Source organism: Magnolia sinica, chromosome 6 (genome assembly GCF_029962835.1).
Source record: "Magnolia sinica isolate HGM2019 chromosome 6, MsV1, whole genome shotgun sequence".
Lineage (NCBI taxonomy): Eukaryota > Viridiplantae > Streptophyta > Magnoliopsida > Magnoliales > Magnoliaceae > Magnolia > Magnolia sinica.
The window spans coordinates 90,380,687-90,400,349 of record NC_080578.1 but is presented as its reverse complement, the minus strand read 5'-3'; the positions used below and the strand labels follow the sequence as shown (position 1 = coordinate 90,400,349).

The following is a 19,663-nucleotide window of genomic DNA, read 5'->3' as shown; positions in this document are numbered from 1 at the left end:
TGAAAAAACAAAAAAAAACAAAAACAAAAACAAAAACAAAAACAAAAGGAAAGAAAGTGGGCAGAGAAAAACCATAAAAAACTACCACAAGAAAGTTTCGTTAAAATCAGTTTTCTTTTAAAAGCAAGAAGAGAACAGATTAATGTTAATATAAGATGCATGTAGACAAGAATGCATTTATGGAAAAATTCAAAATAGACAAAACTACCAGTCAATGCAAGCTGTGAAGAAAGATGCGAACGAATATACTCGCACGAAAGAATAAACATATATGAAATTCTGATAATTAAATTTCCCACTCCTCCACAAACTCAAAGACAACTCCAGCGGATAGAGTTGAGGTTTGCTCAAATACATCCCCACGTATTGCAATATAAACATCAGGACATTAGCCTTCGAATCTGGGTTATCCAAACCATTTATATAACAAGTCTTACTTTGTATCTGATGATAAGACAATACATAAAAGCTCTAATTAGATTATTTCAACCCTTCAATAGTTTAGCTCTTTTGCTTTGAAAATGATCGGTCACCATAACCTTTGTATAATCATGGAAGGGGGGCATCTCTCATCCAAGGGTAGCCCTATCAAATAAACAATTTGAATCACGGAAAAAGGCCCAATCTACCGGCTAGAGTCCTGACCTATCTTAGTACAATACGTCAGGATGTATTCAAGCAAACCTCGATAGAGTTTGCCAACGAGAAAATGCCAGCAAACTGTCAATCAGTTTCACGAACAAAGAGCTCAAGCTACAATTTTTGTCAAAAGTAAAAACTGCTAGTGCTGAATTCTTTCCCCATGTGTGTGTAACCGAACAGTTGTCAAGTCTAACCAGGAGAGATGAACTGCCCAATCACCAATAGTACAGCTACACTGGATTTTTCCAGGGAGTGTTCCAGGAGGCAGTTCATATAATTTGGGTTTTGGTGGTGCAGGCCTCTTTAGTTTTCCACTCTCCTCTTTTGGTAAGGACAAATCTACGTCTCCAGGAACATAATCAGTCTTCATGTGAAACAGAAAACAAATCATCGTTTCAGAAAATTTCTAAAACTGTCATAACACTCTTTTCCAAAGCTTCCATTGAACATGAATCTGCTGACACTTGAATCTTTTGGACACACACAGCCTCCTTGAACATTGTTTGTAGTCCACGCTAAAAGAATCCAAGACCATTTTCTTAAGTTGCAAAGCAGATCAGCCAGCTACTTTCTAGTTTCATGGAGTACAGATAATACTTTACCATAGAGCCACAACACTATTTCCGTTTGGTAACAACAGCCCTCTTAACATAATCACAGGAGAAACAGAAAAATCAACAGATTACAAAAGGGGGAACTGTCCCAAGAGTCAAAAGTGGCATCTTTAGCTGGCATATTGATTTCACGTTTGCCTTCTTTTATGAGCATCAGTTCCACATTTACTTCTAGACAAATATAGTAAAAAATGGAACCCACAGTAATGCACATAAATATCTTTAAAAAAAACTATTCAATGTGGTTCACAATAAATAAATAAATAATCACTCTTCAAATAATACCATAGGCCATGTGATACTGATGTGCTTCTGTTAGGAAAATTTCTATTGCAACATTTGTTTTCTCCTTGCATCCATTCGGCAACATTTTCATTTATTTGTATCAACCCCAATCAGTCTTTGATTCAGGCTGATCATATTACAGTGAAACAGAACTTCAGCTGTGTAGGCCCCTGTGCACCATTGAATGTAATTCTCACCATTGTTCCCATCTTTTCTTTTCTTTTTGTTGGTTAACTTATGGAAAAAGGGAGAATTCAACCACTTGATGCTGCTGTACACCATTTGTATCTCGATGGATTGCAAAATCAAGCTAAACAGAGCCACAGAGATTCAACGGATTATCCATCTTACGATTCTTATGTTCAGTATGTAAACAGAGCCTTGCTAGGCTAGGCCCACACACTCGTGCAATAAATCTCATGTACACACTGGACATGCTAGCATGGCATGGTAGGTCCAAGATCCAATCCATCTATCAGGACGGTACCACTATATTGATGCATTATCCCAGGAATCAGGTTGATCAATTGGTCAGGCGGGCCACAGTTTGCAAAACAAAAGTATGGCTCTGAAAAACTTGGTTGAACTTTTCAAACCTATCCACCTGTTTCCAGTATTGAGGCTCACATGCAGAGTGGACCAGATTCATTTTTGGAAAGCATGTACAAGGTCCGACCTAATGGATGGCTTGGATCTCGCACCTATCTGCCATACTAGCAAATGCGTGACGTGTGCATGAACTTTATTGCACATGTGTATGCATTCACAGAACTCTGTGAAATAACTATCATGCCTCTAAGCTCCAACAGATGTAACCCTGTTTCAGAAGATGTGAGAAGAAACTGACCTGCTTTTTCTTAGTTCGCTTCTCCTTTTCGGTCACACCACGCTTTGCCTTAATCTCACTTTCAGCTTGCCCCGCCGCTGCCTCCTCCTCACGAATAAGTTCCTCTTGCCTCTTCAAAGCGACAGCCTCCTGGTATGCGACTTCAATTCTATTGCTGCAGAACGAAAGCCATGAAACTATTCAACATTGTATTAAAGAAATACATTGAGTTGAATCAGTTCTCACAGGTGCAATAGAACACTACCAATGTGGACTAAAAGAAACAGAACACAATCTAAAAGCGCATGTCTTCAAGGCATCACAAAAGCCACCATGTGAATTAAACAGAATTCCTTTCGCACATACTGTAGTAGAGGATTGCTAAAGAAAATACAGAACATACCCAATGCTGCATGGTTACAGGGTGTCTCACTCGTCCCACCTACAAATCAACTTCCGTTGCACCTCTCATCGAACCGACTTTTGCAAACCGAGTCGATTTCGAATTGGATCTTGAATCAGACAATTCCGTGCAGGACGGCCAGGAACTGAACCGGATTTCCAGTCCAAACCAGCTGCCTAGAAATTAAGCAGGAATCAGCTTAAAATCAGTCGGTTTTGTATGTTGAATAGGTGAATCAGCCGTCAACTCAACAGAATTGACTAATTCAAAGTACATTATAAAAAATACATAGTGGCCCAAAAGTAACTCTAGCAGCCATGTAGGAGGCACTAAGCCTCACCAGACAATCCAAATCTGTTCACTAGCGGTTTGCAAATGGATGATTGAAAGATGATGCACAGATCCACAATTAAAAAAAGAAACCACTGGGTAACCCTGGAATGAGTTGTGCCCAAAAATCCCCACTAGACCATCCTAATCAGCTGATAAGTGGTTTGCAAATGGACAATTAAAAAATGGAATGATCCGCCTTTAACAAAAGTCCAATTGGATATTTATGATCATCCTGGGACCTCTCCTTTGTGGCTTTTGGTGTTGCTTGGTTGAGTACCCTATGTTTTCTCCTTTCCACAGTATTTTCTATTTTTAAGGATTTGAATATTATGAAGAGGAAAATTTACACACACATACATATATGTTCTTTTTTTTCCTAGTAATTTTCTTATTTTTAGGATTTGAATTTACAAAAAAGAAAACACATTCATATTTTTAAAAGACATACATACACCATCAAGACAAAAACATGCACACCACCACACATGCAATGACATGCACATACATATATACGTGCATCCATGCATAGCGCCAATGGGAATTTTGCGCTCTCATTGTCAGTCTCAAGCCCAGATATTCGAAGGTCGCGTCAGGTTGGCAGCCAGTGTCAAACTATGCCCACATTTTATTTTATTTTTAAAAGCAACGAGAGGAATTTATTAAAACAGGAAAAGGAAAACAAAGAAGGGAAAGACGGGAGAAGAGACTATCTGCTGAGATAGCAGAAAGACTCTAACCCCCTAAAAAACAAAAATCAACATCCTTCAAGTCCTTTACATTAGATGCCCATTCCACTATGAGCCTCTTGGCTCTAGTCCCAACTACAATAGCTGAGGAAGAAACATCGTTGAAGCATCTCTCGTTCCTTTCTAACCAGACTGACCACCAAATAGCCAAAATTGCCATTCTCCAGATGGACGTTCTAGCTTTTCCTAGCCTGAATCCATGCCAAGAAGCTAGGAGACTATGGGCCGACTAAGGAATGCACCAGGATATGCTGAATCTTTGACAAAAATCTATCCAGATTTGAGAGATGAAAGGACAATGCACCAGAAGATGATTCACCGATTCCGCATTATGCATACAACACAAACAGACGTTAACAAGCTGCATACCTCTCTTTCTGAGATTATCAACGGTTAATATTCTATTACGGTCCGCTAACCATCCAAAACAGATGACTTTTGGGGGAACCGGGAGTCTCCAGGTGAATGAGGAAGCAGGGACTAAATAGTTTAGAGGGGAGAGAGCTGAGTAGAAAGATTTGACCGTGAAGCAGCTTGACTTGTGAATATTCCAGATGAGTTTGTCAGGAACTGATGGATGTGGCATTGATTTCGAAATGCAATCGATAAGCTCAGCAAATTCGACAATCTCGTTGTCGTTGAGATTTCTTGAACATCTGACATCCCAAACTATTTTACCCACTAATAGAGAATAGCAACCCGAAATGAAATTGTTCTTATCAGGAGCCAGACGGAAAATATTAGGGAATCGGTTTTTCAGCAACGTATCTCCTATCCATGGATCTTCCCAAAAGCGAATGGCGGATCCGCTCCCCAACTCAAAACTGATATTTTGAAGGACTGCTTGTTTGGCCTTGAGGATTCCTTTCCACAGGTGGGATGCCTTGTAAAACGATGAGTCTTTAGTCCACCAGCCCCCTTGGGATGTGCCATACTTCCCTTTGACTATCCTCGCCCCATAATGCCTCTGGATCTACTCCTAATCTCCACGTCCATTTGCCAAGCAATGCAAAGTTCATTCTCCTCAAGTTTTTAACGTTTGCTCCTCCTTCACTGAATATCTTACAGACGTCCTTCCAGTCAAGAAGATGAACACCATTCTGATTGTCCTTCCCGGTCCACAAGAAATATCTTCTAATGGCTTCGATAGCGTTCAACACTGAAGAGGGGCATCGGAAGAGAGACATGAAATACATAGGAAAATTAAACAGAGCCGCATTGATAAGGGTAAGGCGACCTCCGAGAGACAAATACCGGCATTTCCAGCTCGCCAGATATTTATGAATTTTGCCTATGATTTTATCCCACATCATTTTGGGAGGGGGGGCCATAGCAAGCGAGAGGCCCACAAAGGAAGTAGGAAAGGAGTTTGCAGGGCATCGAAGAGATGCTACGAGGCTCAGGAGCTTATCTCTCGGAACATTAACTCCGAACAGTTTGGATTTTGCCATGTTTATCTGAAGGCCAGACACCACTTCAAAGCAATAGAGAGCCATTTGCAGATTGGATATGAAGGTTGAGGAGGCTTCAGAGAAAACTAGCGTATCATCTGCAAATTGAATATGAGTGATGGGGTTGGGCAACCCAAGCATAGTTAGACCTCTTAAGATTCCTTCTTCCTACCCCTTGGTCATCATTTGGAGAGAGCTTCAGCGAAAAGAAGGAAGAGAAGAGGAGACAAGGGCTCCCCTTGGCGCAATCCTCTCGAGCTCTTGAGGAAGCCTTTGAGGGAGTCATTCAGCAAAACGGAGAAATGGTCGAGCCAACACAAGCCTGAATCCAAGATCTCCATCTGGGCCCAAAACCCATGCGAGAAAGCATAAATTGGAGAAAGCCCCAATCAATGTGATATTAGGCCTTAGCAATGTCCAGTTTACAGAAAATACTTTTTCTAGAAGACTTCTGGTATGAGTGGAGGACCTCATTGGCTATAAGGGCGCAATCTGTGATTTGTCTGCCCTTTATAAACACATTTTGATTTGGAGATATCAAATTCCCTATAACCTTGGCAAGGCGAGATGAGAGAACTTGGCGAGGATCTTGTATGGACTCCCGATCAAACTAATTGGTCTAAAATCTGCAAATGAACTCGCTCCTGCTATCTTGGGGATGAGGGTGATGAAAGAAGCACCGAGACCCTTGGATAATCTTCCTCTTCTATGGAATTCCTGAACGAAGAGAAGCACGTCTTGGCCAACTACCTCCCAAAAAGTTTGGAAGATTATAATGGGGAAGCCATCTGGACCGGGAGATTTGTCACCACCTAATGAGTCAACAGCCTCCTTGATTTCTTCGATTGAGAATTCGGATTCAAGGAGAACATTCTCAGTTGTCTGCAGAGTATTGAATTGAATGTTATCAAGACAAGGTCTGTCCCACGAATCCACAAATAACAGGCCTTTGAAGTGGTTGATGGCGAGATCAGCATATCCTGTTTATCTTCAATCCACTCTCCGTTTTCCTTGATGCTGACTATGGCCTTGGATCGAGCATGCGTATTGGCAATGTTGTGAAAATATTTCGTATTTTTGTCCCCCTCGGCGATCCATCTGACTTTAGATTTGATTTTCCAAGAAACCTTGTCCTGGAGAGCACTAGCCGAAAGCTTCCGAATAATTTGGATGTGCCTACGCAAAACCTCGTTTGAAAACTGATTACCACCCTGAATAGCATCTATTCGTTGGAGTTCTGAGATGAGAGCTTCCGTTTTAGTTTCTTTAATATGAAACTCCTCCTGAAGCCATTCCTTAATCTTTAACTTGAGTAATCTAAGTATACACAAAAGTCTATGGCCTACAAATCCGTCCACCTGGAAAGACACCCACCATTCTGAAATCTTTTCCCTGAAGCCATCTATTCTGAGCCAAGAGGAGTTAAAGCTGAAAGGTTTTGGACCCCAGTTATCCTCTTCCAAAAGAAGAAGCAGAGGACAGTGGTCAGAGGTCATTCTAGGCAGCGCAATCTGGATAATTGAAGGAAAATTCTCAACCCACTCCGGAGAGATGAGGAATCTATCCAGTCTAGATTGGATTGGAGATCTTCGGTCATTCGTCCAAGTAAATTTAGCCCCCAGCAACGGAAGGTCTATAAGCCCTTGGGATTGAATCCATTCGGAGAAGCGATGCATAGCGGGAGATACCCTTCTTCTCCGTGAGTGATCTTCAGCGAAACGGACGACGTTAAAATCCCCAACCACACAAAATGGGCCTAAAAAGGAACGTCTAGCAAGAGTAAGCTCATCCCAAAATTCATGTCTACCAGAGTCCACAGAAGGGCCATAAACTACAGATGAGAGACATTAGAAGTTAGAATACATATCTTTAAGAATTACAGAGATTGAAAATGATCCTTTCGAGAAAGATTGAAGATCCCATTGGAAGATTTCCACACTACAAGGATACCCACTGAAGATTCTGAGGCATCGAGCGTAACCCACTTCGCATCCGATGCCCTCCACAAAGAAGCGAGGAGACTGTTTGAAAACTGACACCTTAGTCTCCTGAAAGCAAAGAATATCTGGATTTTTTCTATTGACGGAGGCTTGAATAAGACTTCGTTTCTACTTTGAACCCAGCCCCCTTACGTTCCAAGAGAGAATCTTCATGGGCCAACTGAGCTTCCCCGATTGCCCTACCTCCTTTGTTTGGATGAGGAATTCAATTTGAGACCTGGACTAGGTTCCAGCCTCCTGAGTTCGCGATTGCTACCGGATTTAGGAGTCAACTTCGCGAGAGAACGAGATTCTGATAGCGGTCTACCTTTGTTTTCAATGCATTGAAATAATGCAATGTAATCCTCCATTCTATTCCCAAGAGACAACCCGAGAGATCTTCCCACACACCCGAGAGCTTCTCTAACCCAACGTTTGTCGTGAATCTTGTCCAAAAGGTCGACTCTGTCGTTGTCAAGAGACTTTGTAACAGAGGATTCCTGCTGATGCTGTTGGAGGCCCGCACAGATCCGGAGAGGTTCTGCAACAATCACTTCGCCTGGGGTTTCTTGGAAAATGGTGATAAGACCCATATCTAGCACGTCCCCTGGGGTAAGATGAGAAGGTGGAGAAGATGAACGGGACTGGAAGTCGGAGCAACTGGACAATTCGCGCCGTGAGAAGTCTTCATTTGAAATACATCGCGGGGATTTGCTATTGGGAGATAGAGGGAGGTCCGGCATCCAGGTAATAGCTAAGGGATGCTGAGGGCAATTGAGCGGTTGAGATGCAGAAGGATATGCGTTAGGATGAGAAGACTTAGAGCATTCCGGTTCCAGGCCCGTACTTGAAATGGGAAACCCAATAGCTAGCGAAGGAACCTGCACGTGGAGAGGGAGAGGGCTCGATATGTCACTTTTATGGGACACGCGTCGAATCGAGGAGAGAGAAGAGCCTTCAAAAGGCTGATGTCCAAAGGCTCCTGGTAGCTGAGGATGACGTGTCCTCACCAAAGACTCGCGTGATTCACCCACAGGATAAAGCACTGACAGAGTTTCGAACACTACCGCAGTAGGTGTAGTGACCTCCTTTCCTTTCGAGCGAGGAGACAATTCGCGAAGATTTTCTGCAGGAAGGTAAGATTGATCATCATCGAAGCTGCCACGTGCCCTACATCTGATAGAGATAAGGTTATCGTCCTCGACGTTAGCCGACGCGTCGACATCAGAAGGTCTGTTGGAGTATGGACCGAGGTCCGGACCACTAGACATTGAGCTGTAATCTAACGCAATCTTGCCACGCGTCGAAGAGAGCTTCAAAGCCGCCAGTTTGCACGTCTCTCGAAGGTCTGCTTGAGCAGAAGGGGGCGGCTGAGGGAGAGAAAAAGGGACAGGTGTCTCCCGAGCGGCCTGGATGAAGGCACCTGTATTGTAAGGTACAGGAAGGGAGTTAGAACGTTGATCCGGAATACCGCGGGAGCATGGGACTAGTTCTCGAGCTTCGGCCGACAACGCTGGATCCTCCATCGGCGTTGGGGGAGGACCTTCTCTGGCACACCAGAGGTCACCCCATCGAGGGTGCAGATATTCTTGGACTTCTCTGACGACCGAAAATTCAAGGGTACGGTTGTCAATGACCACCCGAACGAGAGAAGGCGGTGGGAAACCCTTCTTCCTTCTAACCTGTCTCTGATAACAGCAATTTCCTCTCCTAATTTCGTCTTGGAATCGAGATCAAGGAAGGAACCTAAGAAACCCGCCACCGAGAGGAAGAATTCATCAAACCAAAGCTCTCCCGGTCGAAAACCCGTTGATTCTGCAATCCTATCTCTTACCAGAGACATGGTTGCGCCTTCTTTGCTGATGATGATGATCGTCTCCTTGAGGTCTTCTCTGGCCCTGTTAAAGGAGGTCTGGTTGATGTGAATAGCTTTTCGATCTTCTGAAGAAATAGGATCAGGATTTAAAGGTTCAGGGAGAGGAGCGGATAAGGGTGGAAGGTCGGGAAATGAGGGTTGATCGGGGTTACGGGACGTTGAGGGTCGCTGTTGAAGAAGGGCTTCTTTGAAAGTGGGAGCAGCCGCGGGATGATTTGGAGGAATGGGTTTAGGTCAGAATTCCTTGGTTGTTTTGAGCTTTTGACGGGCGATAGAATCTGGGTTGGTCTTCTTGTTTGGAGGCCCAAATCGGGCTCGCTGAACTAACAAAGGGACTCCCCCAAACCGTTCTTCGTGCAAAATTTCGATCGCCCTTGCCAGCTCCGATTCGGAGCTCATGCGAACTAGAGCAAAGCCTTTGTAGGAGTCGTTACTCCGATCCCTCGCCATAACGAAGTCCATAACCGCTCCCGCTCACCCAAAAATCCTCTCAATATTTAGAGGATACCATCCCAATGGATATCCCCTGACAAAGAGGGTAGGGTAAGAGCTCCGCCTTTTAGCCGATGACGTAGCAGTCGTATGGCTATATTTCTTTTTGGATACCACTTTCCAGCCATTGGTGTCGGTGTTATGTGAGTTACCGATGTCGGTGTTATCTGAGTTGCCGATGTCTTCTTCGTCCATCTGAGTTGTCGTTAATCCAATGTTCTTGCACTTTCCAAAATTAGGGAGGAAGCCCCTGTAGTGGGGGAACTTGTAGGCGCTGCTGACGAGCTTCATGTCGTCGGCATTCAAGCAAGTGTCGAGCACTTCCCAGTCCCTCTTTGGCCACTGAAGCTACAAAAGACCAGCGCTGCTGCTACTGCCATCGAGAGAGGATTGGAGGGGAAGGGATTTAACGGATTTCAAGAAGCGAAGTGTTTGGATGAGGTCCTTCTTTGACGGGTTCTTTGTATTCTTACCAGCCTGTGAGAGCTCTTGTGGTGGGACTCTTTCTTGTGGGGGATTGAGAGAGAGGACAATGGAGGTGTTGAAGAAGGGGGAGGTTTGGGGAGACATGAATGGAGATGGGATGGAAGAAGAGATGATGGACGGGGACTATGGCCACATTTTTTTCCCGTGAATCCTAGCAATCTGAGAGTTCATGATAAAGTGGAATGGCATAACAGAATTCATGTAGACAATCCCAATTAGTTGAAATAAAGCCTCAGATGATGTTGGTGACAAAAGGTTGGAACTTATCCCCTAGTTGGTTCATAACTAATCATCCAATCGGTTGGATGTGATCGTAATCGTAATTTTTGTGGATGTGTGTGTGGAGAATGGTCCAATAGTGTTGATTGTATGATGCAGTTGACCTGTTGTGAGGCATACCATAATGTTTGTCAAACATTCAAGCCATGCATCAAACACGGACTATCTAGAGAATGCTAAAAATCAGCCAAATCCAGAACTAAGGTGAGCCACACATCAAGAACAGCATAAAATCATGCATACAACCACTAAATCATGTGATGTGGCCCACCTAAGTTCTGGAGTGGCCTAATTTTCTAGTTTTCCCTTCATCCACGTGGGGTGCACACAATGAATGGGCCGAATGGTGTATAAACTACATGATGAGCCCCACAAAGAGACCAACAGTGGGTGTTCCGTCTCCACTGTTTCATGTGGCATGGGCCACCTGAGTTATGAATTGGAATTTTCTGGCCTTAGGCCTAAAAGAGGGGAGCACCTGATGGATGAGTTGGATTTCTGGACCATATCACAATGGAGCCCTCAAAGATCAACAATACCGTCACTATGGTAGCGTCAACACTACTAGATCATTCCAAATCTAGGCAAGGTGATGAGAGGAAATGTTAGTCCTAATATAAACTTGATTTCAAGTTAGTAGTTTAGTTAAAAGTGTTAGAGTTAGCCCTGTAAGCAGGATCGAGAATTATTCAAGTCCTAATTGTATTAGCACATTGAGTTCATATGGAAGTCACGTTTGAGAAAGAGTCGGGTGTGTGTGTGTATGTGTGTGCGCGTATGTGGAAGATGATCACTGTCTCGTCTACTGTAAGCAACAGTAGAGATGACATCAGTGGGCCCCACCATGATTTGTGCATCAGATCTAACCCATCCATGAGGTGCACCCTTCAATGTTAGGCCATGAGGCAACAAATTAGCCTAATCAGAAACTCAAGTGGGCCACACTACAGGGAACAATTGGGAGAGGATGCCAACTAATAAAACCTCCCCTATTGTTGTGGGGCCACCATATTTAGGGGTAGCAATGGGTCAGGTTCAAACAGGGTTGGGGTCAGCCCAAGCCCATCCAATTTACTAAATGGGCCCAATATTCTTGCCCAAACCCGACCCACAAACCATTACCTAAGTTGACCCAATCTACTTAAAATTTCATCAAGCCCAAACCAAAACAACCTGAACCTTCTTTTTTTTTGAAAAGTAACTCCCGACCCGAACCATTTAATTGTAAATGGACTGGGCTCAACTAACATGAGCCAACCCACAATGACCCTACTAAATGGGTCGGGATCAACTAACTTGACGCAACCCACTATGACCCTATTCTGACACTAAGGCTATGCACAACCTAGCCCAGACAAAAAACTAATAATAATAAACCATATGTACTTTTCTTCTTTATTTTATTTCATGTTTTGCCTCGGGTCAGATTGTTTGGCCCCACCTATTGATAACCTATAAGGGTAGGTCGAGTCAGGTAGGGTTCAACCCAAGCCTGGCCCATTTACTTAAATGGATCACATTTCTAGCCCGAGCCCAAAGCACTACCCGTTTAGCTTGGTCCCTGTTGTGTCTATGCCAGCCAATCCATTCATTAGATGCACCCCCAACCAGATGAAGGGACACTAAAAGTCAGGTCTTTCTAAAAATCAAGTTGGCCACACCAAGTGAATACAGAGGTTTTCGGCAAGATTTTTCACTTCTACTTTGGCATGGCCCGCCCAAGTGTTTGTTCAGGCTAATTTTTGGGCTCCGAAGTAACATGAGGCAGCAAACACAATCGATGGAATGGATGTCATGCAAAAATGATAGAGCCCATAGAGGTTGTCTCTACCATAACTTACAGTAGAGTCAACTGTATTAGATCAGGACCTCATATATGCATGTGCATGCGAGTGTGCAAATTTAAAGGGGACAATAACTAGCAATAACAGTTAACAATTAGCTTTAGATTTTATTTTTATTTTTTTAGTTCTCTTGGTGTTGCCTTGCTCCTACATTTGAATGTGAATACATGGTGTTACTTGAGATCCTGTATCAGGTAAGTCATGGCAGTTTGCATCTTTTCCATCAAGTGGGCTTTCGATTCCCACAATTGCTCTCACACACAATAGTTGGGAGATAGCGTAATCATCCAACTAGCATGTAAATGTCAATGTGTCAAGAGTGTACAGCATCCAACCCATCCAAAAGGTTGGCCCCAACCATGAAGAACAGTTGTTGCCAAAAACAGACCAGTCCACTCATCATGTAGGCCACACCATAGAAAACAAAGGACACCCACCACTCTAGTCCAATTGTCCAAGGTACACACATTGGACCACCTAATGAGTGGATCAGTCTGATGTTTGCACTAATGTTGGGGACAACCTAGTTGGACTTTTCTTTTCTTTCTTTTTCTTTTTTCTTTCTTTCTTTCTTTTTTAACCTTAGTTGGACTTGGATGGGTTGGATGTCATAGTGCAACAGTGATGTATGCATGACATCCACTCCAACCATTAGGTGTGCCATCCCAAGTTTGGCCTAGAGCCCAAATTTCAGCCCAATCCAAGACTCAGGAAGGCCACACCACAGGGAACCATTGGGAAGGAACGCCCACCCTTAAAACCTTCCAGATTTGTGTAGGGCCCACCATGGGGTGTATATGCCATCCAATCCATTCGTCAAATGCAACCCACCAGGATGAAGAGACCGCCCAAAAATCAAGCCATTACAGAACTTAGGTGGACCACACTGTGGTTCGGCTGAGTTTTTGGGTTCTATGGAGAATATGAGGGAGGTGCACACGACAAACAAAGTGGATCATGCACACATCATGGTGAGCCAACACAGCTCAACACTACTGTAAGTTATTACAGCAGTGCCAACGTGATGGGATCATTCCCTAATGCACACAGATACGTGCGCGGTTGGGAGGGAGCTACGTAGAAGGTTCACGAAACTAAGATTTGTCCTTTGAGCGTTGAACATGTCTGTACCTCAGCAAAATAGTGAAAGCAAGGGTTAGTGCAGGGATCAGATATAGAGTTTACAGAATACAATGTTATGGTTCTTTTATCGTTTACAATATTGGGGCGGTTCAGGAGCCTGATTCCTAAATGCTTGTCTGTGGTTTATGTGATTTCTTCAATACATGAACTATAACACAGACCAAGTAGAATAAGCTTAAGTTGGTCTAAAACAAGAAACATAAATATATAGTATACCTATGAAAACATGATAATATAATTTATAAATAAGAAGGGAGCAAGTAAAATGGCTTAAATTTCTATCAAGAATTGAGAAAATGCTGACATATTGATTACCTATAGATATGGGCTAGGACAAAAATTTCCACAGTTCTACGACCCATCTCTGTAAGCCGCCTTTCATCGCGCTCAATTGAATCTTTGTTGAAATCTTCTCCACAACTCACATCCTAAATATGCGATGTAAAAGATGCAGAGCTTATAAAGATAGGAAGATCCTATATATGTGATGCAAAAGATGCAGAGCTTATAAAGATAGGAACATGGTATACACTCAATTAAAGTATGAAGCATGAAGATATCTGATTAAAATAAAAAAATAAAAAAAACTCTATCAAACTTTGTAGGCCCTTCAAAGAGCTTAGAAATATGACAAGCTAGGTGAAAAACCACCTCTCTTCAATCATTCCGTATTTTATATGCGCAAAGAACTATTAACAAAGACTTCAAATAAAAATTATGGAATGAAAACCACAAGGCATAAGTTCATATCATTCTTCAACATACAAATTCTACGCAAATAAATGATGCATCAAAGTCGATTATGTGCATGTCAGGAGCTCGAGCCCAAAGACACTGGCTGAAGGACCGAGTCAGGGTTCAATTCACATCCATTGCACATGCCCTAGATCACTTGGTAGGGGAACCCACACACCCAGACACCAATCTCACAGGCCTCTTGCATGATATCTTTTCACTATTTAAATGCACCTCAGTTAGTCATTTTCACATTTATGTGCTCATTGCATAAAGCTGATTCTTTATTCCAAGTATGAAGTATCATAACTTCCAACTACAGAGGAGCGTTTCGGTTATTGAACTAGAAGCATTATATTATTGTTGTACATAAAATAGTATTAATAGAGTCACCATCAATCACTTGGGCAAACATGAGTAGGATTGTCAATGGGCAGGCGGGCTGGCTAATCAGGCTTTCGGGCCTGACCAGCCTCAGGCCAGGCTTAGGTTGGAGTAAAGCCCGAGGGCCGGGCTCGGGCTTCAAATTCATACCCATTTCTCAATCAGTCCGGGTTTGGACCACATACAAACAGCCAGGCAGCAAGGCCCAAGTCCTCCCACCCCATTAGGGTTCACAAAGGCAATTTTGTAATGTGTGTTCCAACTGGACCAACCTTCGGGCTCTGGCTCGTGCTGGACTGTTTCGGCTCGTCACAGACTTAGGCTAGACTCAGGGCTATGTTGAACAATGCAGTCTAGGCATGGACAGAGCTTGGCCAGGCCCTAAACCGGCCCATTGACACCTATAAATGTGAGGCATGGAGATTTAGTTCAACCTAAATAAGTAATAACCTCAGCTTTATTAGATATTGGCCACGTGCCCAGCATAAGTAAGCCACACAGCACTACAAAACTTAAAAACCTCCAACACATGCGTGCTAGCATCAAAATTCAATTCCATAATGCAGACAATGGCTCCTCACACCTTTCAAAGGTTTCCAAGGTAACACTCCTGGTCATAATAACTGCTTTCTACTTATGACTAGGCCATCCACTCGGATATGTTTACAACTCTTTAACATTAGAGCCTAAGAAATCATTGATCTCTTCATCCTATCAATGAAAACCCAAATGCCTACCTCCATGCCTCTAAATATCCTATAGTTTCTCTCTTTTCATAAAGTTAATAGAATAGGTACAGAGCGCATCCACCAAAGAATTTGTGTTGGGTACAAATGAACCAGGCATCCACGGGGTCCACAATTGCACATGGCATCAACCCCCAACCAAAAGAAGTCCAAGCAGATGCCTAAAGAATTCTTGTATCACTGTCCGCAACAAAAGGCATGTAAACTTGGGGTTAGTAGGAGTGTAGAACCACACCACAGTAGGACAAGACAGTCGACCATCTTTGTTTTGTTGCTTTGAAACTACATGAAAATACAAATCCACTGACAACAAACTCCCACTGAAGTGGGTTTTTATCCCTTCTCTTTTTAGCATGTTTGTATGTATGTGCATATGGCGTAGGCAGTGTTGTCAAAATCCTACTAACCCCATGTAAACTTGGGGTTAGTAGGAGTGTAGAAACACACCATGGTAGGACAAGACAGTCGACCATCTTTGCTTTGTTGCTTTGAAACTACATGAAAATACAAATCCACTGACAACAAACTCCCACTGAAGTGGGTTTTTATCTCTTCTCTTTTTAGCATGTTTGTATGTATGTGCATATGGTGTAGGCAGTGTTGTCAAAATCCTAGGATTTACAATAAATGATTTTAGTCGAATCTTAAGCAAAATGATTTGAATCCCAGCCTTGAATCCCTTTTTATATGAATCCTACAATTCTATGATTTGAACGATTACAATTCAAATCCCAATTTACGATTCACACATACTTCTTATCTTCTATTTTAAGCTTCACTTGGCTTTCATTTTATGTTTTTAAATCGGTGAGGGCTTTATGAATCATTTCAAAAAGGTAAATTATTTTATTTGTTTTTTATAAGAGATTAAATGATATATATTCTCCTCAACATTAAATCATGTAGCTTTTTTTGTGATTTCTTACTTAACTAGTCGAAGCACCAAATTGATGTATGACTTGCCTGTAATGTTTTTATGGATGGTTACGTTCATGTTGACTTATATGTATTATGGAATGATGTTTAGAAATCAAAATATCTTTTTTTGTCGGTCTATAGTTACAAAGGCTGCCTTTCCATCGTGATTCTACATTCAAGAAAGGTAACAAGAACATAATTTATTAAAGGACCCTTACATGTTTTTTAAAGGAAATTTCTTCAAAGACACACACACACACACACAAAAAAAAAAAAAAAAGGGAATAAGAATCCTTTAACGCTGTCATGATGTGGTATTACTTGGTGCACATTGATGGCAAAAGGAAGATTGATGAGTTTTTTTTTAAATAATTTATTTATATTTTTCATATTTTTTTTATGTAAAAAAATCTTACAATTTAAGATACGATTCAACCCCTAATACGATTTACGAAATGATAACGATATTGACAACATTGGGCATAGGTATGTGTATGTATATGTGTGTCTGATGCTTGATCATAAAATAAAAACTGGGGGGGAATCTCCCACTTCCAAGTTCTTCTATCATTTCACATCCCAATGAAAGGCCTTCTCCACACATCAACTTCAGCATTTCTATTTCTTTCCCCATGAGGCTTCTCCTTCGCTTAGGACACAAAAGTACTCATCCCTATCAATTTATTAAAGTGGAACAGCCTGCAAACCAATTCCCAGAAGACTTCTCACCACAATCAAAGAGACAGAAAAGTAATCCAACAAAGGACAAAAGCCTGTCCAAGAGCTCTAGTTCATTGAAATCTTTAATCCCAACTGGACCATCTTGACCACATCCATGTTATCTCTAATATCCTCCCTGCATGGACAGACCATGAGGTACATGAGGAGCTACCATTGAAATTATGCTTCCAATTGTCTAAGGGAGTGGAAATCCATTTCAACTCAAATGTTTGCACTTGATCTTCTTCTCTGCAGAATCCAGTATAACCTTCCAAGCCCTATGTAAATCACAAACTGTTACTTAGTGAAATTGATCTTTTACCAACATCCACCAGACAAGAATTGGTGAGATTCTTTAGTAAACCCCACAAGCTTAACCTTGCTATAAAAAAGTCCTACTACTAATCTCTCCTCCTAAAGGCCCCACATTATTGTAAAGGGTGTGCAACCATCTAACTCGAATTAGAACTGTTTCCTGTAACCACCTCACCAATTCTGCAAGTCATGTTGAAAAGATGAAAGTGGCTCCATCTCTCTAGCATTGAGTGAGTGTGCTGGAAAAGTTGCTGAGCCCTCTCACATGTGCCAATTCTCAAGTCCCCCGATAGTGGTTGTCTTCTGTTGGCTTGCTGCTAATGATAAAATTCTGATAATTGGTATTCTTCACCTCTGTTATGGAAATATGATGATCGCAGACGGATGCATCATGTGTCTTAAAGAGGAGCCTGTGAATCACTTCAAGCTTGGAAATAGGGTATTTGGGGGGAAAAGGCGGAAAATAAGATGCCGGTTGTCTTTGCTTACCCTGTTTTGGTCCCTATGGAAGGAACCCAACAACAAGATCTATAATACTAGGTTGGGAACCATTGTTGTGGTGTTCCAACCATTTCAAGGATTGTGACCTAGATGACATTTCAAAATCCTGGAAAGGAAAGGAAATGTCATTTCCCTTGAGGGCCTGCTTGGATAAGATGAAACGGGTTCTCCCTGAAGGAAATGACAAGGGTTTTCCCCAACAAGACAGTTTCACCTGATTGGGAATGCAAACTAGCCATGTAAATATGTTTTCCTTTCCACTTGTGGATTGAAAACAAATTCACATCATTTCTCCAAATGGGGGGGGGGGGGGGGTTACCTTGCTTAGGTCTCTATACCAAGGTTAATTTCTTTACCATGGGCGAAATAACTTAGCATGCGTAAATCCACCTCATCCATCAGGTATACCACCCCTTGTTTGGCCTTGATCCCAAAATCAGACTGACTCAACAATCAACACTCAAATGGGCCACTCCATAAAAATACACCTAAGCCATCTAAATTCACATGGTATGGCCCACTTGGGTTTTGGGATACCATGCATTTTGGGTAATTCTTTCATACTGATGAGGCACAATAGATGCATGGATTAGATGCCATATAAACATGATTGCTATGGACCACCATAGCATGGGTATGTATGTAAATATCACAATTTTGTGGAGCACCATAACATTTTAGGTTGGATTTCTACACTTTTACATAGGGGTTTCAATGGGCTCGGGCCTGAAAATTCAAAATTTTGAATAGGCCCGGCCCAAAACAGTTCAAAACCCGGGCCGAGAGCTACCCCAGGCCCGGCCTGTTGACAGCCCTACTTTTACATGTCAATCCAAACAGATCAAATGGAAATGAAAATACACAGCAAATGTGTGCAAACCAAACAAGTGGAAAGGAAATGAAAATACATTTCCACAGCAAACGTTACGCACACCAAACAAGTGAAAGAGAAATGGAAATCTAGTAGTTTTACTTAGGTAACCCATGATCTTTTACATTTCCTTTTCATCTTCCCCTCTTATATTCACCTTATCCAAACCACGGTGTCCTGTATCAGTTAAGTATCGGCTTTTATGTAACAATATCGGCAATCTGAGTGCGTGTGTGCGCGCGCTAAGTGTGCGTGTGCACGCGCTAAGTACATGTGTGTGCCCCAAATCCTCTTTTTTTTTCAATCTTTTGCAATTGTTTTTCATTTTTCATCTTTCCTAGGACATTTTCAACCAACATTGTGCACACATTACAGATAAAAACTCTAGATTAGAGCGATTTGGATGGATGAGCTCTGTGGGCCATTTTGGAAAAATATTCTAAAAAAGAGGCAAGTGTTCATTTTTTATTTCTTCCTAAAAATAGTTTTTATGATGATTGCAACACCAAATCAACCACATCTTGCTAGATTCATGGTCGGTTTGGTAGGGGTTTTTTGCATTTATTTTTTTTAAATATTGCTTTTTTACATTTTTTTTTTTTTAAATGGCAAAAATCAGTTTACTTGTTACATATTTGAGTTTAAATGCTTCAAATAGATGTAGGATGCTTACGTGTACAACATCATGCCATAGATTAGGTATTTTAACCACATTTTGTGATTTTATTTTTATTTTTATTTTTATTTTTTTGCTGATTTAGCAGAAACAGTTACTGTGCAGAAGAAGCCCTCAAAAAAAAATTTTTAATGCTAAATGTGGGTGCTTCAAATAGATGTAGGATGCTTGCATGTACAACATCATGCCATAGATTACAGATCTTAACCCCTTTTTTTTTATTTTGTGTTTTTTTTTGCATGAAGAGTAACTATGAGGAAAAAAAAAAAAAAATCCCAAAAAAATTATTTTGTTTGCTTAATACTAAATATGGGTGCTTCAAATAGATGTAGGATGCTTGCATGTACAATATCATGCCATAGATTAGGGATTTTAACCCTTTTTTTGTTTTTATTTTC

The 19,663-nt window shown here is 41.8% G+C and overlaps 1 protein-coding gene across 3 annotated transcripts in view; it reads right to left on the bottom strand.

Annotated features, from left to right (window-relative positions):
• The window catches only part of LOC131249048 (TNF receptor-associated factor homolog 1a-like), a 57,858-nt gene that overhangs the window by 7,938 nt on the left and 30,257 nt on the right, over nt 1-19,663 (bottom strand). For all 3 annotated transcript variants that reach the window (XM_058249609.1, XM_058249608.1, XM_058249607.1), the window contains exons 9-10: nt 13,715-13,827; nt 2,389-2,542 (exon numbers count right to left, since the gene is read on the bottom strand). In XM_058249609.1, coding sequence (XP_058105592.1) covers nt 2,389-2,542; nt 13,715-13,827 — 267 coding nt within the window. The remainder of the gene's footprint in view (nt 1-2,388; nt 2,543-13,714; nt 13,828-19,663) is intronic.